Source organism: Nothobranchius furzeri, chromosome 4, assembly GCF_043380555.1.
Source record: "Nothobranchius furzeri strain GRZ-AD chromosome 4, NfurGRZ-RIMD1, whole genome shotgun sequence".
Classification (NCBI taxonomy): Eukaryota; Metazoa; Chordata; class Actinopteri; order Cyprinodontiformes; family Nothobranchiidae; genus Nothobranchius; species Nothobranchius furzeri.
In genome coordinates this window covers 85,042,299-85,065,468 of record NC_091744.1, presented here as the reverse complement: position 1 = coordinate 85,065,468, position 23,170 = coordinate 85,042,299, and the positions used below count along the sequence as shown (strand labels likewise).

Here is a 23,170-nt window from a genome sequence, read left to right as displayed (position 1 = left end):
TGCAGGATTAATTTAAAGGATTAAAATTAAGATTAAAAATGTAATTGTCCTTTCATGTGCAGTGTGCATCTGTTGTATTATTGAGTCTGCAGCAACAGAAGAAAAAACAGTTGAATAAACCTTTTTTGTGCAATTCTAAAGCCAACAGACTGAAAAACTAAAACATAATTAATTTAATTTCAAACCAGTTGAAGAGATAAAAAAAATCCACCTTTTGTCTAATAATTATGTTACTGAATTGAGTCTTGATCACGTTAAACTAGAATAGGTTTGCAATGTTAATATTTTCAAAAAAGTCAAATCAAGCAATAAAATTATAACTTTGTTTAATGAGAAAATGACTTTAATTCTGTCATGTAAAATCAGGGACGGATCTACAAAATTATTGATGGGGTGGCAGAAGAGGGGCAAACATTTTGACAGTACATATACACACACACACACACACACACACACACACACACACACATACAATATTTCACTGCACTGAGATATTGTACTTTGGTTCTATTGTTCACTCAGAAACACGTTTTCCTTTTTCTTTTCCCAGTATTTACATATTCATTTGTGTTGGGTCCTCATTTAATAAGCTTAAAGGCCCATCACGAAAATAAAACACATAATAAAATTATATCCTTCCTACGACAGCTGAATGCGGCAGTTTCCATGTTGCTCAGCAAAACAATTTACACATCAAGATCCAAAGATTTTGCCCATTTTGATTCAATGCTGAGTACAGCCTAGCTTCATAGTCTTTTCTCTGCCAAAGCAGACTGCAAATAGGTCTTTATGAGCCTGAGAGTTGAAAAACTTTGATTTTTCTTGAATTTATAGCTGCCAGCTGGGGTGGCAGCAGGGGTAGCAAGGCTTTCTTTTAGGGTGGCAACTGCCACCCTATGCCACCCTTGTAGATCCGCCCCTGTGTAAAATTATAATGTATAAATGAACGAATTCTTCGGTCACGTCAGACATATTTAGAAAAGTTTTTCGGAAGAAAAGCCCAAACTTCAGCTTGGATCTGAACTTGAACAGTTTAAAATGCTGCAGACTCTCACAGTGGGTTAAATGATTAAAGTCATTGTGCTTTTCTGTTTGCTGCAGCCGTTTCAGCCTTGAACAGCAAAGATTTGACCAACAGCCGAGTAAATGTTTAATGTTATCCATCAACTTGATGTGGGAAACAAGAAAGCATCTGTCCAGGAACACAAAAGGAGATAGAGACAAATGATTTGAAAGAGTTTAAAGATTTATAATGTTTTCATGAGGATGCATATAAATATTAAAATTTACGGGAAGTGAAAACAAGAGAAAACAATTTTTAGCCATTTTTATTAATTCGGGGCATTAAAGTTAGAATATGGAACATTTTATTAAAAAGCTATATTAACAAAATAATAACACCTCTGCAGGGCATTCAGAGGTTTGCAGAATGAATGTACAGTTTCTATATTTAAAAAGATAAATAATAAAATTTTAATCTGTCGGGCACAACACTTTATTTATGTTTACATCTACCAGCCACTAGAGGGCACCATTACGCTAAAAAGTCCGCTCAGCAAGGAGTGTTCGACACCAGGGGCGGATTTAGGACTGAAGAAGATCCGGGGCTTAACACACACACGCGCGCACACACACACGTGACACGCACTAGTCAACATCATATATATTTGTCTTGTACCACATAATTTTTAATCTGAAGCTGCATATTCAGCATTTTCAGGGCAGAGTATTGTTCCTGTTAGTGTTTAGTGTGAGATGATAGTAAATATTCCCGTTCTTTCTCCAACAACTTTACCTGATAGTAAGCTAACTTTAGGCAAACCAGCAGCACAACAAATATTTTCAAATAAGACTCACAAACCTGAGTCAACACCAGTCTCATCAGAGCTGGGGTTCTGTCGTTGTTCTTTTTTGTCTAAAAAAACGTCCTTATATCCATCTTCACTCATGCGTTTCAGACAGAGAGTGTAGAAGAAGCCGGCTGCTGAAGGGCTTCTTCTTCAGTGGTGGAGGCTCAGGCAGGCTGTATACAAACTGCTGCCAGCTGCTCCCTCTCTGTTGGACTTTGGTACTGAATGTTACTTCCGCAATTTAGATCCGGGGCTTTTCATAAAACATCCGGGGCTTCAGCCCAAGTAGCCGGGCCTAACGCCGCCCCTGTTCGACACTGTAAAACGGCAGACTTGACACATCAAGCAGCTGATTCTGAGACCAGAAGATGTTCCAACGGTGAATACGGTTGTAAAATAAACTTTTTAGCAGAAGGAGTTCTTATCCTGTACGATTTATTTCTAAACACGGTGCTGGAACGTGTCGGCAGTGAACAAACATCCCAGCGTCTGGAAAATTAGTCCTGTTGTTGCAATTCCACCTCTCAACACCAGAGTTCACCAGATTGTCCATGCTCCATAGTCGACCTTTAAGGATAATATAAAAATATATATATTTGAAATATTATTCAATATAATATTATATTATTTTATTTTTATTATATATATATATATATATATATATATATATATATATATATAATATATTATATATATATAATATATATAATATACTATATATTTTTTTAAATTTTTATGTTGTATATTTTATATATGGTATAAATATAATATATGTTATTATATATATATATATATATAATATATATATTATAATATATATAATATTTATTTATTTTTTATTATATATTTTTTGTAATATTTGGAATATTATTTTTTACTCAAAAGTTATTGGGAATTTTTTGAAATTCATATTTTTCCTTTTATGGTCATATGATGATTCAACGGGTTGCATTCATGTGTAAAAAAATTTTGAACCAGATTTTCTATTTTTTTAAACCGTCTGAGCAACATTTATGACCCTTAGCTTGTTTTTTTTTAAATGAGGGATTCTAGTTTCTTGAGTTGCTGCTATTTGACAAAAACACGCTGAGCGGTCTGAGTGCTCTGCTCTCCGTGTTTCAGCTCTCTCTGACCACAAATAGAAATACATTAAAAATCCCATTAATGATAAGATCAGCCAATCATTAACAAGGAAATTAGAGCTACTTATCAACAGAATGTAGATATGTCGCTCTTATTGTTGACCTGAAATAGTCGCAGAGCTGCAGCTGGAAAACAAACGATGCCAAAACGGAAATAAAAACACTAAATATATTTCTACTTTTGACTGAACAAACAGTTCAGTCTTACACGCCCGCGTTGGAAATCAGGACGAGATGGAAACCAACGACCCCAAAATGATTTATGTAGGAAAACAGAAAAAGAATTTGCACAGATGTTTATTTTTTGTTATTTGCACCAATAAAATATTTAAAGTCATGTGAGTGTTCCAGCTCTCCTGCATCTCATGTATATTTTCTGTTGTTTTGACCTATCTTGAAAAGCAGTTTTGCAGGATATTTTGTGTTACTGGTGCACATATTTGTGCTCCTGTAGACGTTTGCATGAAACCAGGCGTAAAAAATGTGTTCTTTTTTATTTTAAAGCCTGATCAGATGAACCTGGAGGGCATGTGCTACTCTGGCTGCTTTACACCAGCTTTTGTGATCAGATTTGAATTCAAAGTGAAAAAAATTTAAAAAACTAAACAAATAAATACAAAAATGGAATAATTTGGGATTATTCGAGACTGTCAAACTGATGTCGATGTTGATTTCACATCTTCAAAATACGCATTTTAAACTGTTTTACTTTCAATTATTCTGTTTAGGATTTTCAAGTTGAAGCTAAATAATTTACAGTCTTTAATCTTGCTGTTACGTCCTGTAATCCCAGATTACCAGGTGAAAGTTGTAAAACTCTTTTTTTAATGAATTGTAAGAAAATAAGCCTTAAAAGGAACCCAGGTAACAAAACGTGGTTCTTAAAAGATAAATGTTAGTATCCGTTATATTAAAATGGTGTAAAAAACCTTCTTAATGTCTTCATTTTCATAAAATTTGTAAAAAATAGTTTAACTCGTAGGTCGCCATTGCTGTTAGCGTCGCAATGCACTCTGGGTAGTGACGTCATCTGGTTGCACCTTGGTTGCACCGGCCGGCTTTGGGACCCTGTAGTGACTGTTCAGCGACATCAACATGTCATCTGTTCAGCCTTTTCAATTTGAACCAGAGCGAAACATTAATGATGACATCACTGATGATGCTTCACAAAACGAGCGTCAACATGAAGAGCAGGAAGGGCGGGATGAAGCGAGTGCAGGACCAACACATTCTCACACCCAAGGCGTCAAAATATGACGTGTGTGACCAAGCGTCAATATATGACGATTCGGGACGCCCCAGCGCGTCAGGAGACGACGATCAGGGACAAACAGCTGACGCAGCATCCCAGAGCGTCTGTGTCGGACGCCGGTGGTGAGACGGACATTAGAACTATACTTGTGAACTACTTAACCTGCCCCTCACCCCAATCCTAACCTTAAGGTCACAGTTTATGGACCTTAAGGTTAGGATTGGGGTGAGGGGAAGGTTAAATAGTCGAATAATGTCCGTGTGACCGCACGCGTCAAACAGTGGTGCCACATGACCCAGCGTGTCCCTGATCGTCGTCTCCTGACACGCTGGGGTGTCCCGAATCGTCATATATTGACGCTTGGTCACACACATCATATTTTGACGCCTTGGGTGTGAGAATGTGTTTGCAGGACAAACCCGGTGGTGTGTGTGCGGCAAATGTGTCTCCATGGTAACAGAGAGGGAAGTACTCACATTTTTGTCAGCAGAAGTTAGCAGTGTTGCCCTCTGAGTGGAAATTACATCCAAAAGCAGCACAATGTGGCATTTTACTTCATTATTAATACGGTGAGCGCATAAACAAACACTAGCCTCAATAGCTATTCTTCCAAGGGCAACAAATATACGTCATCGCCCCCAGAGGGCATTGCGTGCGGAAAACATGGCTTCCTACGTATGTCCAAAAATGTACCACATATTATAGATTTATAAAAAAACTGCAATATTTTGTGCTTTTCTAACAACATAGTTTGGTACAACAGAAAACTTGCAGCATGTTAGGGTACACACGTCCTCATAGACAGAGTTCCTTTTAAGCTTGTTCTCACCAGCGAGAATTAAGCTGTCTTTCAAAAAAGTTGAAAATATTTCTAAATTTGTTTCAAAATGATAAGATTGTCACTTATAGCCGAAATGAAATGCATTAAATGTATAAAAAGGATTGTCGTCGTCTTCCTCCGCTTATCCGGGTCCGGGTCGTGGGGGCAGCATCCCAACTAGGGAGCTCCAGACCGTCCTCTCCCCGGCCACCTCCACCAGCTCCTCCGGCAGGACCCCAAGGCGTTCCCGGACCAGATTGGAGATGTAACCTCTCCAAAGTGTCCTGGGTCGACCCGGGGGCCTCCTGCCGGCAGGACGTGCCCGAAACACCTCCCCAGGGAGGCGTCCAGGAGGCATCCTGACCAGATGCCCAAACCACCTCAACCGACTCCTTTCGATCCGGAGGAGCAGCGGTTCTACTCCGAGTCCCTCCTGAATGTCCGAGCTCCTCACCCTATCTCTAAGGCTGAGCCCGGCCACCCTACGGAGAAAACTCATTTCGGCCGCTTGTATCCGCGATCTCGTTCTTTCGGTCATTACCCAAAGCTCGTGACCATAGGTGAGGATTGGGACGTAGATCGACCGGTAAATCGAGAGCCTGGCATTCTGGCTCAGCTCCCTCTTCACCACGACAGATCGGCTCAGCGTCCGCATCACTGCAGATGCCGAACCAATCTGCCTGTCGATCTCCCGATCCCTCCTACCCTCATTTGTGAACAAGACCCCGAGATACTTAAACTCCTCCACTTGAGGTAGGACCTCTCTACCGACCCGGAGTTGGCAAGCCGCCCTTTTCCGGTCGAGAACCATGGTCTCAGATTTGGAGGTGCTGATCCTCATCCCAGCCGCTTCACACTCGGCCGCGAACCTACCCAGCAAGAGCTGAAGGTCAGAGTAGGATGAAGCTAAGAGGACCACATCATCCGCAAAAAGCAGAGACGAGATTCTCCTGCCACCAAACTCAACACACTCCACACCATGGCTGCACCTAGAAATTCTTTCCATAAAGGTAATGAACATGCGTTTTGTGGATTTGGAGAAGGTTTATGACCGTGTCCGCAGGGGCACCCTGTGGGGGATGCTCCAGGAGTATGGGGTGGGTGGCCTTTTGTTGAGGGCCGTTCAGTCCCTTTACCAGAGGAGCGTGAGTTTGGTCGGCATAGCCGGTAGTAAATCGGACCTGTTCCCAGTGAGGGTTGGACTCCACCAGGGCTGCCCTTTGTCACCGGTTCTGTTCATAAAAGGATTGGTTGAACAGAATGAATTCCCACATAAACTATATTTTGCTCGCTTAAGAAGTTTTTGGGTGATTTTCAGGAGACCAAACGTTGTTGATCCAGTGACTGTAAACCAAACCAAACCTGTGTATTGGTAATCATGTTAAATGTTCATATAGTTTGTGTGAGATGATTCAGACCCTGCTGCCTGGACTCTGGACTATCAGTCATTGTTAAATCTAATCTGAGTTTGTCTGCAGCCTCAGACAACAGTGTCTTCTTCCTAAAGAAGATCCGGATCAGCAGCCTGATGTTTTCTGTCGGTCTGGAAAATCCTGCAGGACCAGTTCAGACAAACCTTTAAATAACTTATCCAGGAAGTATTTTACAATCGCGCTTCCATGTAGTTATCTGTCCGTGTTTAAAATGGTAATCCTTGTGTCCATGATTAGTTTTTTCATAGTTAAAAACACACAGCAGTTTAGGTTTTCTTTGTGGTCTTTGACTATAAGGAGCTCTGCTTGTTGGGGTGAGCACCTGGGCAGATCCAGGACCTGCTGCCAGACAAAGTTACCTTCATAACCCAAACTTGGATAAGGTAGAGAAGGAAATGGATGAAACTTTTAATCTCTTGGCATGAAAAACAAAAATACTTGAACATAAATATGAAAAACAAAACTATATAATCGGTAATTGGCCCATTTTTTATCTGTCAGGAAAATAAATAATCCAAATGGGAAGGCTGTTTTTAATGTTGTGCTGTTGTGTGCCGGGTTTCCAGAGCCAGGTGTGTGTGTGTGTGTGTGTGTGTGTGTGTGTGTGTGTGTGTGTGTGTGTGTGTGTGTGTGTGTGTGTGTGTGTGTGTGTGTGTGTGTGTGTGTGTGTGTGTGTCAGGCAGTGATACGGGAGCATGTGTGGCTCTATTTAATTGTGCTTTATCACTATTCTGAGAGTCTTTTAAACAGTTTTTACTAGGGATGAGCCGGATTCTCGTTTCAGACGAGGATCCGGTACGGATAAAGCATTTTTGACGAGTACGAGCATGAAACGAGTAAAACTCGTAAATATCTGTAATCGTGCTGAAGGAAAATCCTCATTGGGTAACTGACTGTCTTCACGCTCTGTGATTGGCCAGTCACATAGAGCGCCCGCCCCTCCCTACACACGAAACTCTGCATTGGGAGCTCAGTCCGCTTCCGGTCCATCCACGCACACACACAGACAGTAACGGATCTCTCTGTGCTTGCTTCACTGTTCACGTTTCTTCAGTACTCCCTATGTTTTCTTCAGTTTGCTTCTTTTTAAAGATACTTTAAAGATATTTAAAGTTACTTTTTTCGTAACGTACGTGGTGCATTTGACGAGACAGAGCTGAAAACGGCTTGTGCTGCGTCAGTCACTGCCTCCGCTCCGGTTGTTTTTTTTTTCCCTCTCTCCTCTTCCTCAGGATCCACTCCCTCTTTCCTATTCACTCTCTCTCTCTTTCTTTACATTTTTTAATCACAATTGTCTATTTTTTGCTCATTTTAAATATATTTTAATCATTTTCTAAATTCTTTTTTCTATTTTACATGTTTTGTTTTTGTGAAGCGCCTCGTGATTTTTAGCTTGAGAGGCGCTATAGAAAAGATCTTTTCTTCTCTCTCTCTCTTAATTCATGCACTTAAATATTAATGTTCTGATTTTATTGAAAAACTTGTTCTGTAATACTTCCTTTACTATTGTGATCAAAATCATTTAATCTCAACTCTGTGGCTGCTCTGTAAATAGTTTTCAAATAAACAATACACATGGCAACTTCTGATCAGACTTAAAATAACATATTGGTTAAACTACACCCACTTCCGGGTTAGGCCACGCCCACTCCGAGTACAGATACAGGTACAGATAGTGGTGTTCTCACTCATCCCTAGTTTTTACTTTAAAGAGCAAGTCACCCCCTACCAGAGTCTTACTCCATTCCCACTTCCTGTTTGAAAAATGCAAAAAATGCTGTTGCCTGGCAGACTACACACACACACACACACACACACACACACACACACACACGACATTGTGACCTCATAATGTACCAGCTGACATCATAGTGTACTTCTTAGCCTATAGCCATGGCAGATTAAATTTAAATGCAGTGCAGAGTTTTTACCTGACAACTGCAACAATGACAGTTTTAGGCATAATATTTAAATTTTAACTAAGATGCACTTAAGTGCCAAATGATTGACTGCATGTGTCTACAGCATGGTAAGACACTCATTTATATAGTTAATCAGCAAAAAAGAAGTGGATTTGGGGTTGACTTAATCTTTAAAGGTCGTTTTACTGATCAGTGTTGGTTTTATTTTGTTCACCAGGCTCTAAAGCAGCAGCGATGGAGTTTTCCAGCACCGTATATGACCTGGGTTCCCCCGCCAGCGCCGGTCTGCAGGTGGTTCAGTTAGCCGAGGACCTGAAACTGGCTTTGGAGCTTCAAACAAACCAGGAGGAGAGAAAGAGCCTCCGAGCTCAGCTGCCTCCAGAAACGGCTCAGACTCTCATCGACTGGCTTCAGAGTGGAACCGTGAGTAAATCAGATGTTTGACTGTAAAGGAGTAACTATCGGTTCTCTGGTTGGATCGCTAGATGTGCTAATCATCTGTGCTTTAGAAAGGAAATAGAACAAAATAATCGGAGAGAAAAATGGGATGCCTTAGTTTAAAGTTAATAAAAATATGAATTTCTGCACGCCAACATGGAGAACTAGCAGTTTAGGTTCAAAAAATCCTTTTTTCTTTTGTCCTCTCAGGGTTTTTTTACTCAAACTTCACGCGCGCACACACACACACACACACACACACACACACACACACACACACACACACACACACACACACACACACACACACACACACACACACACACACACACTGCTGGATGTTTTAATGCTTTTTTATAAACTCTGCATTAGTAGAGAATACTGCAGCGTGTCAGTGGGTGCTTTTAAAGTGGAGCTTGTAAGCGTTGCGTGATGCTTGTCTGAGGACCTTTTCCGAGTCAGGGTGGACGTGGTGGGTCAGACGGGGTGAGCCGAGAGGTCGACGGAGCGGAGTGGAGTTTACCTTTCCTCTGCCGCTTGGCGTTGGCGTCTCTCTGCGAGGAGGAACTCAGAACGTGTTGTCTTTTTCTTTCTTCTTGCTTTCTCAGTTTCGTGAAACCTTTCATTTATAAATAGTTATTTTTTTAGTTTTCTGTGTAAAAGACAAATAAAACATATGTACAAAAAAATGACGTTAATAACTGCGTTAAGCTTAAAATGCATCTAGCCCGGTTCTCCAGGGACGCCCTCCTGCATGCTTCTGGATGTTTTCGTGCAGTTTATTATGCCCTCATTTTTAATAGAAGACAGCGAAGGTTTAGTCTGTTAGTGAATTTCGTCTGAGCAGGTGTGAACACAAGAATCTGACCAAGATCCAGAGCTGAAGAACCATCCTGAGACCCGCTGGAGGAGGCGGCCATGTTTTTTTTTTTTAGCTCTTTGCAGCTTTGACTCATAAAAACACTAAAGGGATCAAATAGTGGATAAATGTCTCAGGGAGGGACGATTAGAGCATGTTGTCAGCTAGCTCAGGACCACAACACACACCCTGTTTCCTGTATTTACCACTGGTAGCCCCGCCCCCAGACAATCTGACCAATCAGCAGATTCTCACCTGGTTTGTAATGAGGCTTTGAGTTTCATTTGCAAATATTCTTGTAGTTTTTTCCTGGTTTTATTTTATTTTTATTTTTGCACAAACTAAGTAAACGATTAACTGATATGGACCACAGGAACCAAGCTACAGGTGTGGGAACACCCTTAAATCACCTGTCGATTGAAATCAGGCTTGTTGGAGATGATTCCACACATGATCTGGATTTTTATGCTAAATTAGAGTTTCTATTGGTGAAAGAAGGAGTGAAGGGAGCACATTTAGTTAAGTTTTCCTCAGAGGCGCCACAACAGCTCGACTATTATCAACTTCCTGCGCAGAGTTCCCTCCCTCACACCGTCTGGTGGTCCTGTGGCCTCTCGGTCATCATCTTTACGTCAGCCTTTACTCCCCTCTTTCTGCCTCTTTTCCTTCTCCACCCTATGACAGTCTCTGCTCTCTGCAATACGCTGCATTTGCCGGCGCCCACGCTCTACTTTCTGGTGCAAAGCCTGTTTTTGTTCATGTAAACGAGCTCCATTTCTACTCAAGCAGAGACGCTTCTGGTTGGAGGATTTTCTGAGGCGAGGTAGGTGCCCTGAGAAGTTTAGATGTTTGAAACGTCGCGGCTGCATGTTTGGGAGGTTTTTCCACACAGCTGCTTTCCTGCAGGAGGCTGTTTGTGGAGCTTTCGTCCTGCAGAGGCTGCTGTTTTCTGCATAGACAGAAGAGCCAAGTTTAGCTCACAGCAGTAGAGGGTCGAGACCGAAAAGGGGAAAGTGGATCTTAAATCTCGCTCAGCAGCGTTTGAAGCTCCTGCTCTGTTTCAACAGCAGATGTGTCACATGTTGCTCTCACTGTCCAGCTGTCTCCTTTTGCTCGTTTCTTGTCTTTTCGGCCTTTTCTCCTCATCTGCTCCTTTTGTTTCAGTCTCCCTTCTGAATGTTTTTATGCAGTTTTATTTTTCTGTGTTGTAAATATTGTTTTTTAATGGATAATTTAGCTGAAATGTTGCAGCAAATAATCAGTTTTTAATGTGTCTAAATTAAGACTCAGCACTAACATCTTCATTCTTGACCAGTTCCTACACTATAAAGTCTTATTTGCATTTATTTGTCACTAATAAATTTTAAGTGTTATAAACTTAAATTTGAAAATTAGTTTATTGCATCTTTCATCGCAGATTTACCTCCTTTATTCTGCTAATTTTGTATTTTTTGCCATAAATTTCTATGGGAAACGTTTTAAAGAATGATGCCTAACAAGAAGACCAAAATAAGCTGAAGCATAAGCATCACCGGGGAAGTTTATGCATAAAGAAAATAGATTAAAAAGTATTACCCACTCTGACCCGCCAAAACAAACATCGGTGCAAATAAAAATAAATAAAAATCTGCAAAAATATTTACGTTAAAAGCTGCTTATTGATCAAAAGTGTCAACAAATGAGCTTAAATCAACTCGGTGATTCAGAAGCCTCACCAAGGAATCGTTTCTGCAGTAAAAATCTGCTCACGAGCAAAAATGTTAAAGCAGATGAACAAAAGCCTGGAATTTTATCAAGGCAGCTAAAAAGCTATTTGGTTGCTCCTCCTTGGAGTCTTCCTGTCAATTCTCCTCCCTTTTCACCTCCCTGCAGACCTTAAAAACATCTGATACTTTTGTAGTCGTTCTGCAGCCCGAGAACTCCTCTCTGGAGGAAACTTCCCAGTGAGAGGGGCTTAAACACAGGAAAGATTAGAAGATGACTTGAGACCGCCGCTCATTACAGCTGACCTCAAGATGTTTGTCTTTTAAAGACTAAACTGTTCCTAAAAGCTGGAAAAGCGCCGAAATTCCCAGTTCCCTAGTTCTTGTGTCGTTGATTTAAAGAACATGTTTTGAAAATTTGCCTAGAGTTGTGAACATCAGGAACCTGTAAAATATGAGAACACTTTAGAACTGGCTGAAAATAAAATATGAAGAAAATTAGAGTAAAATGCAAACTTGTCAGAAACGTGTTGCAGCAAAATGAGACATTTCTAATAAATATAACATTTGCAGTTTTGTGTGGCGGATTTGGGCTCATTTCAACTAAAACAATTCATTTATCTCCAACTAGTCACCAACAGTGAGACGCCGACCCACCTGCACATTTTCCATGCACGTTAGCACGTTTTAGGTTCCTGGGGCCTCATTTATCAAGCTAGCTTACGCACAAAACCGGGTCGGAAAGCTGCGTAAGCAACTTTCCACGCAAACTTTGGGATTTATGAAAGAAAACTTAGCGGAAAAATGTGTGCAACTTTAAGTTGACTAAGGACCTGGCTTACACACATGCTGGACATGGAGAGCACCTGCAGTGCTGCTGCTGAGAAGGATACAGTTATGAAATCCTGCAGCATTATCACTTGTACCGCTTCGTTTTCACGCAGAACAAGACCCCCCCCCCCCCCCCCCCCCCCCACACACACACACACACACACACACAGCCTGAAGCCAGAATATGGAATGCAGAATATCAGCAGGGGGACAGATTGAGACAGAACATCATGCGTCTGTGACGGTGTGTGTGTGTCCTGTCACTGTGACCTGATTGATCATGTGCCCTGGCTACTTGTACAGGGGAGATCTCCGTTTGGCTGACTGGTTAGCGCGCGCAACTTTCACCCGGGATTCTGGGGATCGAATCCTGATTGGACCTTTTTTTTTTATATCCGCCACAGATCTCTCTGAAGAACCCAGCATTGACGGCTTCAGCAACGCTGTGCCACTCCGTGGATTTTCTCTTGTTTGTTTTGCAAAAGCACTTCCTTTCGTTTCTCCACCTCACCCACAGGTACCTCAGCTTCTGCTTCTGTGAAATTGCGCTTCCTTGATCTGCCTTGATCTACGGTCGCCATTGTCATTGGCGGAGCGCTGCAACAGCCGGCTTATGTGTATGCAGGAGATCCACAAGGCACTTTGCATTGACTATTTATGGCAGTAAGTGGGCGTGGTGAGGGCGGGATGTGGCTAAAATGCAGCTGAGAAACATTCTCGTTAGTCTCTGATTTATGAAGCGGAGATTGCGTGCCACTGTGCGTACTCCATGTTTGATAGATCACAAACCTGCTTGGCGTAAGTACATTTTTTTGCTGAGCTTAAGTACGGTTTTAGTGAGGATTCTACGCCATGTTTGATAAATGAGACCCCTGGAGTCTAAAAGACTGTTTTGTCTTATTCACTAGGGAAACTTTTTAGATTTCAAGAATTTGTTTTGCAAACTTTTAATGCAGCAAAATCATGTTTTTACTAAACTTTTTTATTTTGTTGGTGGTGCATGGGTTTAGCGTTAGGATTAGGGTTGTCGTCCAAACAAACGGCTGACATTGTTATTGTGAATGCATCTGCAGAATACACAGGAAATGCGTCCCGAGCTAATGGGTTTAAACGTAAAACTGATCAGAGACGCTCAGATGGGAGGCAGATTAGGGTGTTCGGAAGTCTTCCAGCACCATAGAAGTAACTTATAGAACAGAGAAAAGAGGGAGAGACCCTGTGTGTTTCCTGGTAGAACAGCCTGTTGCTGCTTGGTTTGCTTTTTTGGCACCAGATGGGTCAGAACCGAGGCACAAACAAACAACCGAGAGGAGGAAAGCCCTCCTATAAATCCCCTCCCCTCTGGATTTGGCTGTCAGACGGGAAAAAGAGAAAAGGGGAGAAAAAAGCCCTGGAAGCAAATCAGAAGTGAAGGAAAAAAGAGGAGAGGGGAGAGGGGGTGTAAGTGGAGTGACAGTAAAGAAGGAGGAGGAGGAGGAGGAGGGGATGAAGGAGAGGGGAGAAGGCACAGATAACAAAAACCTCCTCCACAGCTGTTAGATCGAGCAAACTCGCATGTTGGTCCTCTCACGGCAGTTAGTGACTTCATCCCGACTTTTCCTAACTCCGCGACACACATTCCCTCAGAAGGAAAACCGGCCGGGCAGCGATGGGCTGGGAGCATGGAGACTCCCATTGATATCTACAGGCACTTCTCCTGGCTCCGAAAGGTGAGGGCTGGCAGTTTGTTCCATTCCCATTTGGGAATTTCATGTCTCTCCTTGCTGCACATTCCTCCACTTAAAGGACTGAGTTTGGAAGAAGGGAAACTCTTTTCCCTTCTTCTGGATGTTCTACTTTCCATGCATGTCTGTGAGGGATTTCCTGTTTTCTGATGTAACTTCCCTGGAAGTCCAGGAGATGAGCTGCACTTTGAACAGCAAGGGTTGTGTTACCGGATTATCCATCAGCTGATAGCAGCTGACTGATGGGATTTAATCAGAGCCTCTCTGTGTTTTAATTAGAGGACTTGGGGTCCAGCATTGATATTTATTGTTGTTTTTTCTGTAATCCGGCGCTCCTCTTGCTGTCTTGTTCCAGAAATCTCTCTTATCCTTGGATTTTCAGCAGCAAAATGTGAAATAAGGACAAATATTGTTCATAATATCATAAAATTAAAGGCCATCCCAGTCTTGAAGCACTTTTGATTAAAACCAAGATTATTTTTAGTTACAGCTGATTCCATTTTGAGTTTATTCATTTCCCAGCTTGAGTAATGATCTTCCTTCTGTCAGCTTTTCCCTTTAGGCGTCACCACAGTGAATCGTCTGTCTCCATGTAGTCCAGTAAAGGTCAGACAAGTTTATCTTCTAGAACGCCGCCCGATCACACTGTCAGGAAAAGTCCAAGGCCCTTATTTATCAAACGTTTGTAGAAACTGTCCCATATTCCTTCCTACGAAATGACATTTAGAACGTTCGTACGAACGGTCAAAAACCTGGTTTATGAAACATGCGGTGGCCTCTCGTACGCACGTTCCTCCAGTCATTGACACACAGAAACACCCGCAATCAACCATATTTGGTCACGCTACGTCCTCAGCCCGTGAGGTATCCTGGTGTCCTCCAGACAGGGTGTCCGCAGGTCCTTAAAACGTCTTAAATTAGCTTTTCCAAATTTAAGGCCTTAAAAATCCTTAAAAATTACAAATAATCCTTAAATACAGGTTCCAAAGGTCTTAAATTACCAAAGACCCAATAAACAAGAATCTTTTATTTCTATAAAATTTTCATGAATTTCTAGTTGGTGTTCAGCATTTTTTGTGTACGATGTTGCCGTAAGCGGAACCGTACACATGGAGTTGGTTGTGAAAGGGGGCTATTTTTAGATGAGCACATTAGCTGGTTAAGCTAGTGGGAGTTTGCGCCATGGGGAAGTGCAAGTTTAATGGTAACTGGATGGCTAATCCCACGTTCGCGACGTGGTTAGCACCGGTTCCAGGCAATAGCTGGAAATTATAGCTTAAAATAAGATTTAAAAAAGCATAAATTTGGTCAAAGTGGCCTTAAAAAAGGGGCAGCAGTAGCTCAAGTGGTAGAGCGGGTTTCCTCATGATCGGAGGGTCATGGGTTTGATTCCAGCCCCCGCCAGGGGTATCCTGCTGCTGTGTCCTTGGGCAAGACACTTCACCCAACTTGCCTGTGTTAGTGGTGGTCAGAGGGGCCGACGGCGCCAAATGGCAGCCTCGCCTCTGTCAGACCTCCCCAGGGCGGCTGTGGCTACAAGTAGCTTACCATCACTAGCAGTGTGTGAATGTGAGAGTGTGTGAAAAAGCGTCTTTGGGTGTCTAGAAAAGCGCTATATAAGTTCAATGCATTATTATTATTAAAAAAGGTATTAAAAAGTCTTAAATTTGGCTCCCTTAAACCTGCAGATACCCTGTCCAGAGCGCAAAAGAACCAAACAAGTTGCAGAGGTGATGAACGCAGTCGGGTCAGAGGAGAGGTCCTCGTCAGGATGAAGTAAAAAGTTGAATCTTATAAATCGTAGAGTAACGGGTTTACCTTTAAGGAGCCGTTCTGTTTGGAGTTAGTTTTATTTGGAAATGTTGTCTGAGAGTGCAGCGTCTTCTGAGCTGTCATTCAGTCTGGTTACCTTGACAACGCGGCGCGTCGGATCGGGAAGAAGAGGAGGTTCTGGGGGGGGTTCTCGTTAACAGGAATGGGATTTTTTTAGTTTATCTGTCGCACCACAAAGGGTCCCAAATGCCAGCATAGCTCCAGAAGGATCTCCTTCGGGGAGATAAGTGAACTCACGGAGGACGCGTTCCCTCCAGAGTGCACAGCCAAGATATGTCAGATTCCCGTTGGTCACAGTTGTCGTATTGGTTTTAGTACTAATTATGTGAAAAAGCTGTTTTTCCACAACATTTTTATTTATCGGGTAACTATGGATGAGGAAATGGTAAATGGTCTGTATTTGATATAGCGCCTTCTAGAGTCCTGGAACCCCCCAAGGCGCTTTACAACACAATCAGTCATTCACCCATTCACACACACATTCACACGCTGGTGGTGATGAGCTACTATGTAGCCACAGCTGCCCTGGGGCGCACTGACAGAGGCGAGGCTGCCGAGCACTGGCGCCACCGGTCCCTCCGACCACCACCAACAGGCAATGTGGGTTAAGTGTCTTGCTCAAGGACACGACGACAGCAACAGACTGAGCGGGTCTCGAACTTGCAACCTTCCGATTATGGGGCGAGGACTTACAATTTTCATTTTAGCTCTAATTATTTTATATTTTAACCTTAATTTAACCTTTTTCCAGTGTTTCCTCTGTGGGAGCCCTTTGCCCCGGTGGGTGGTGGTCAGCTGTGGCAGCCTGGGTGCTTTCCAGGTGTGCCTGGGTGGAGGTGGGGGGTCTCCGCCCTCCCTGCCCTGGGCGCCCTGTGTCTGTGCCCCGGCTGCTGCTGTGAATTTGCTGCTGTCGGGTCGCATGGCTCCCCTGATGGCGTTTCCTTATCTTAGCTGGTCTGGCTCATCTTAACTCAGTCCATTGTGTTTTTTCCATGGGGGGGATGTGGGTATGCAGGGCCTTTTTGCATTGTATGATAAAGTGCTATATAAATAAAGTTTGATTTGATTTGATTCAACTCCTGTGCCAACGTCGCCCGAGGAATACGTGTGGACGATTGAGTACTGCAGTTCCCCAGTTCTACTACTAGATGCTGTTGATATGCACGGTCAGCTGTTCACGATCACAGCTGTTCTGTTATTTAGGAACATTTTCACATACAAGTACAAATTGGTAAATATCGCACGGTGTGTAAAATCGGTCCTACGCACAAAATATGCACAGATCTGTTCATAAGTACGGTTGATAAATGAGGGCCGTGAACACGTAACTTTGGAGCACAAGCTGTGTTTAGAGCCACCGTGTCGAGTAGAAACTAAACCAGCTGATGAGATAAACGCATGTTGTAGCGTCATATTAAATCAACATACCTAGACGGCTGTAAAAGAAAGAAGGTGAGAAGGTTTTGTGCAAAGAAAGATGCAGGATGTTGCGTTTCTGCAGACCAGAAAGACTTTATTTTTTAATGAAAATGATTTAGAGTAGGTGTGTGCTGCATGCATTCTCAGACATGTGGATCATAAACTGGACAGTAAAACGAGGAGCCCCTCCCAGTCCGGCGGTCCTTCCAGCAGCGACAGGTTTATGTTTTCTGCTCGAGAAATTCCTAAAACGCCTCATTACAGGCATAAAGGCTCTGATTCGCTGCAGCTGTTGATGATGTCATCATCTCTTGTTCATTATAGGATCTTTTATTGATTTTAAATTTACAATTTCTTTTTGCTTTGAAGTCATGTTGTTGCTTTTATAGTTTTGTTTCCCGAAACAAGTTTGAGTCAGAATCAACATTCTGAACAAAGTTTAAGTGAAATAAATGTAAATGTTTTTATTATTATTATTATTTCAGTGTTGTTACATGTTTTTCCTGTGAATTTGTGGAAGTTTTTCATAAAATGCCCTAAAAATTGGTGGCTTGAGCATGTTACTATAACTCTTACAGGTTTTATTTTTAATTCAGGAACTTTTTACAACATTTACTTTCCAGAGGATAAAAACAAAACTACATACATATACAGGTCCTTTAAAATGGGATTAGTGGAAAATTCACTGAAACTAAAGTATAAACTTCCACCACTCCTCTGTTTCCTGCTCTTTTTCTCCATCCCTCTCACGTCAGGTGATGAACATGTGACAGAAATAGACGTCTCTGGTTTCTGTTATCAGCCCACTCTAGTTCCCTGCCACCATCTTTAAGTGGCTCCTCTGCAGCCTTGTGGGAAACACCTGTAGAACATTCAACTCCAGATATTTAACCATTTTGTCAGGCGAACCTGTTTCTGGTTTTTAATCTGCTGTTTTCACAGTGAGATGATGGGATTAATGCATCCGTATGCTGTCTGTCCTCTGATCTCTCTGACCCGAGCTGCAGACAGATCACCAGGGATTACGAGCTGATGTTGGAGGGTTTTGTCCGAGACACACAACAGATCACTGTCAATTCTGTCTCTGCATTTCTCTGCCAATAAGGTTTTCAAGGTTAAGATGCGTTATAGTCTAGGGGTGTTTCTCAATGTCCAGGCGCCTTGCTTACGAGGACACTGTCCTTCCTTGGTCAAAGAAACGGCGAAATTGAACAGACCTGCATCACGTGACCGCAGCTTCCACGGCGGTCACGTAACATCACGTGACACGGGAGATAACGTGATATTTTATACGTATTAGTTTCAATATAAATATACAACGAGGCTTTTACTTTTTAAATTGTGTATATGTTTATTAAATTAAATATATAAGCGAGTTACTACCCGCTAGCCACCGAAGCTGCAACCACTAAGCAACTAACCAACCATAGATAACTTCTTTGGATCTAAAAAAAAACATTTTAAATTAGTTGACTTACTTTTAAACTTGAAAATTGTCCCCGAAGTAGCTGCCGGCTTCTGATCCGCTGTCTTTTTGGAAATACCGCGGTGTATTGTGGGTAATTTTTGACCAAGGCTAGGCTACAAGACACCTGCCATGTGTCCTTGCTCAGCTAGCTTAACGGCTAACAAACGGAGAACACACGCCTCGGTAGAACATGAACATTGGAACACGTCTTGGCGGCTCCCGATGACGTATCTCCTAGGCAACCGGGGCGGGGCCAAGACATCAAGACAAGGTTCCTTGGCATTGAGAAACACCCTAGGACTCAAAGTTCATCCTCCAGGGTTAAATGTACATAAAAGGCTTTTGTATCTTAGTAAACATCCTCGTAATGGATCATCATGAGGTGAAAGACGGGCAGTAATGATTTTGCATGGGTCTGCAGCGTGAACAGCGGTGGCTCAGGAGGTAGAGTGGGTTGTCCAGTAAGCTGAAGGTTGCAGGTTTGATCCTGGCAGAGAATTCTGTTGTGTCCTCGGGCAAGACACTTAACCCCAGGTCATTTGTCATAACACGTTAATAAGCTTATTGGACTTTTGGTGTCAACCCAAATAAAGATGGCCGCTACCACACCACCACAAATAAATGGTTATACTTCAGTCTGGCTTACAGATACTGAGCTCAGATTTGGTGTCATGGCAGCTGTAAGCCATCACCAACACGAACTCCGAGCACAGACTGGTGCTAGAGTCAGCCTGGTCAGTATGCAAACTATCTAATCAACCACTGGGTGGATATTAATCAAAAACTGCGAAAGTAATCATTGGACAGACCTCTACAACTGATTAACTTTTGGTATCAGACCCACTTCAACATGACCTCCATGGTTGACTGGACCTTCTGAGTAAAATGGTGAACATGAAGGATTAAAAAGGCTTTGTTACGGACCTCACTGGGACAAAACTAACATGTTTCTCCAAACCGAGGCTCTTCAGATGAATGCTGCATAAATTGTTTTATTCTAATTTATTTTAAAACAGAAGTAAAATTTCTTCTACAACAGCAATTTCTTATAGTTGCAAATACCTGGAGGTTTCTTCCTGTTAAAAGGGAGTTTTCCTCTCCACTGTCGCTTTATGCTTGCTTGGTATGAGGATTGCATCAAGTCACTGACACTAGTCAGTGACTTGATGCAATTTGCTGGGTTCCTTATATAGGAAACATTATTTCTGATTGGCTTAATGAACTGACCTGAATTGGAATGTTTATTATGTGAAGTGCCTTGAGACGACTCTTGTCGTGATTTGGCGCTATATAAATAAAATTGAATTGAATTGAATTGAATTTAAGCATGGAGGGAAACACAGAAACTGCACTGAACTTTGACCTTTTTACCTGCTTAACGTTTAATTGTTTTCACCAGTTTCTTATTTGATTGTGCTTCTGGAAGCAGGACACAACACTCCTGCTCCACCGGGTGATTCTTCTGTGGTTTTAAATGCAACAAACAAGTTTTCAGAGAATGCATGTAAATATACGTCTCTACATTTAGATTTACGCCTTTTTGTTGCAACACAATCAAGTTATGTGTTTTGTTGATCCAGAGCAAATCTGCAGCTTTGAAAACATCATCTTGTTTAATTTCTGCAACAACTCTTGAATCTGCACTGAATTCACTTCAAATGCACCATAATTAGGTCCCATTTCCTCCTGTTTGGCATCAAAAATATCTCCATATCTGTTTATACAGGACGCACTTTGTTCCATTCAAAGGTCAGAGATGAAAATGGGGCAGTCTTGTGAAAATTATGCTGCGAGCTTTCGTGACGGTGGAGGGGTTTTACCCGACAAAGTGAGTCAGATGGTGTTTCATAAGTCTGCATCATGTGATTAAAGAAGCAACGATCCTGTGAGCTGCTGGTTCAGAAGTCAACAGACCCTAATGGGCCAGAGAAGGAGTCTGCAGAGATTAACTGGGACGGCAGTAGCTCAGGAGGTAGAGCGGGTTGTCCAGTAATTGGAAGGTTGCAGGTTCAATCCCGGCTCCGACCAGAGAATTCTGCTGTTGTGTCCTTGGGCAAGACACGTAACCCGCCTTGCCTGCTGGTGGTGGTCGGAGGGACCGGTGGCGCCTGTGCTCGGCAGCCTCGCCTCTGTCCGTGCGCCCCAGGACAGCTGTAGCTTCATCATAGCTCATCACCATCAGCGTGTTAATTTGTATGTGAATGGGTGAATGACTGATTGTGTTGTGAAGCGCCTTGGGGGGTCGTAGCAGCACGTTACTGCAGCAGCACGTCTTGCTCGCGTAAGCTGCTGCTTGGCCCTTCCCACGAGACGCGAAGCAGCAGGGGAGCAGCTTTCACCGACCGAGCACGAAGTCACACGAGTGACTTCGTCAGTAAACACAACAACAAGCAGGAGAAAACTACAACATGGTTTGTGTTTTATGTTCTGTCCGTTTTATAATCGCCAATACGGACCTGAAAAACAAAGGAGACCGCTAGCTAGGTGATAACTTCTCACGGGGCCGCACAGTTAGTAACTTTTTTTTAACAGTAAAGCAACCGGAAGGCAGTACGTTCTTCATTCTGAAAATCTCGGGAGCTTCTCTCCATTTCCGCGTCCGATTTCCTGTCTTTCCTTCCCCAAAAATGTCGAACTTGACTCGTTTCAGAGGCGTCGCGCGTAGAAAATAGAACCGGCGCGTAAGGCCCGCGACATGCTGCTCCTGAGACGCGGCCGACTCGCGCTGCTGACGGCTCCAGTGGATAAGGTTCTGTTGACCACAGCGGTTCCTATCAGCAGCTACGACGTGCTGCTGCAGTAACGTGCTGCTGACGGCTGCCGTGGAAAGCCGGGGTAAGAAGGCGCTATACCAGTACAGGCCATTCACCACTTAAACTGAAACAATTGCAATATTCAGCTTATTCTTTGTAATTTTGGGGTAGAATAACTAAAATGGGGTGTTTTCTCTTGTGCATAATTATTCTGAATTCATGATTCAGCTGAGTTTGTGTGAAGGTGGGAGGCCTTTAAAAAGATCAGCAGAGCTAAACTCTTTCTGCACAGCAAATGTTCATCTAAAATCTGTTCAAACATATTAAAAAGGGTCTCTTTTTTTGGCTGACCTTTTTTCTTGTACAGTTATTTTTCCCCCTAATTTGAATGACAAGTGACATTTTCTTGCAAAAGTAATGAAAATATATCCATTCGAATTTGTAGACAATATTATTTTTTGTATTTTAATAAGTGGCTAAAAGATGCAACTTGGATTTTCTTACTCCCCACGAGATGCAGAGCATTCCTGCAGAGCCCTCTTATAGATGAGTCTTAATCTTAAAGCCATGCTATGCAACTTTTTCATGTTTTTAAATCGTTTTCTTGAGCCAGTATGTGCTAAAATGACCGTTTTACAAAGTTAATAAAATGGCACTGAGACCGCGTGTCTTTTGCACGTTTTAGATCGTGAACACAGCTGATTTGTTTGATTTAGTGATGAATCACGCCTGTAGACACTACTGAAGGCTGGGGAGCCTCCAGCAGTTAGATTAAGCTGTTAAAAAGACGACCGCACAGCGAGTTTGACTACAGATAATTAATGATTGACACTAGGGGGCGCTTAAAACAAGCACAAATGCCAAGTGCACCTTTTTAAGATTTAAATTTAAAAATAGAAGACTTTGTATAAAAAAAGAGAAAAATACACAATTAGTTTCCAATAAGTATCTTATCCAATAAATATCTTAAGAATGAAGCTTATGTTTTTCATTTTTTGTTAAAGCAGATATGTATTTCAAGCTGATGTCATCAAATTACAGGAAATAAAACCTGTGCATAGGAACGAAGCAATGACCAAAAGGTGGAAAAAATAAATTCACAACAGCTCCCCTAGTGGCTTGCTGCAACATAAGTTTTAAGCCCCGCCTCTTCTGAAGAAAATAATGTGATGGTTTCCATGTTGAAAATTAAAATACACCTGTTTGTTCCAGGTGTGACACCTGATTCGTGTATTCTGTTAGACGATAAAACCTTTACTGTGTGCAGGTGACTTTGGTTCTAAAAATACACGTGGGGGCGCCCATAAACAGGATATTTCAGGTTTTTTTACTTTTCAGCTGTAGATGTTGATGCAATAGTCATCAGATTTGGTGTAAACAGTGTGTTCAGGTGCTTTGTAGGCAGTGGAAGATACCAACTCCCTTTAGCTTTATACCAAACGCTTTGGATTAATTAGATTTAACTCGAGTCGGTGCAGCCGTGTTAGTTTTGTAGATTAACGGTAAAGTGCATGTTGACGTAGATGTTTACAGTCACCTCATACCTTCCTTTCCTCGTGTGTTTGTCCAGGTGAGCCTCTGTTCTCCAGCCAGCAATGAGACCTACCAGGAGCGACTGCTTCGACTAGAAGGAGACAAGGAGTCTCTGGTGCTGCAGGTCAGATTATTATTGTTTCAGTCTTTAATTTCACAGCTTGTTTTTTCTGGATTTGAAAAGAAATAA

At 42.3% G+C, this 23,170-nt stretch overlaps 1 protein-coding gene across 18 annotated transcripts in view; it reads left to right on the top strand.

Moving 5' to 3' along the window:
- Positions 1 to 23,170, top strand: part of ppfibp2b (PPFIA binding protein 2b) — a 98,357-nt gene that overhangs the window by 33,947 nt on the left and 41,240 nt on the right. For 15 of the 18 annotated variants that reach the window (XM_070550549.1, XM_054733412.2, XM_070550544.1 and 12 more), the window contains exons 3-4: positions 8,637 to 8,842; positions 23,018 to 23,104. In XM_070550549.1, the coding sequence (XP_070406650.1) occupies positions 8,637 to 8,842; positions 23,018 to 23,104 (293 nt within the window). Of the gene's footprint in view, positions 1 to 8,636; positions 8,843 to 10,381; positions 10,540 to 12,475; positions 12,768 to 13,775; positions 13,960 to 23,017; positions 23,105 to 23,170 lie in introns of those variants that run through there. The other 3 variants (XM_054733420.2, XM_070550548.1, XM_054733417.2) reach the window with 3 other exon arrangements.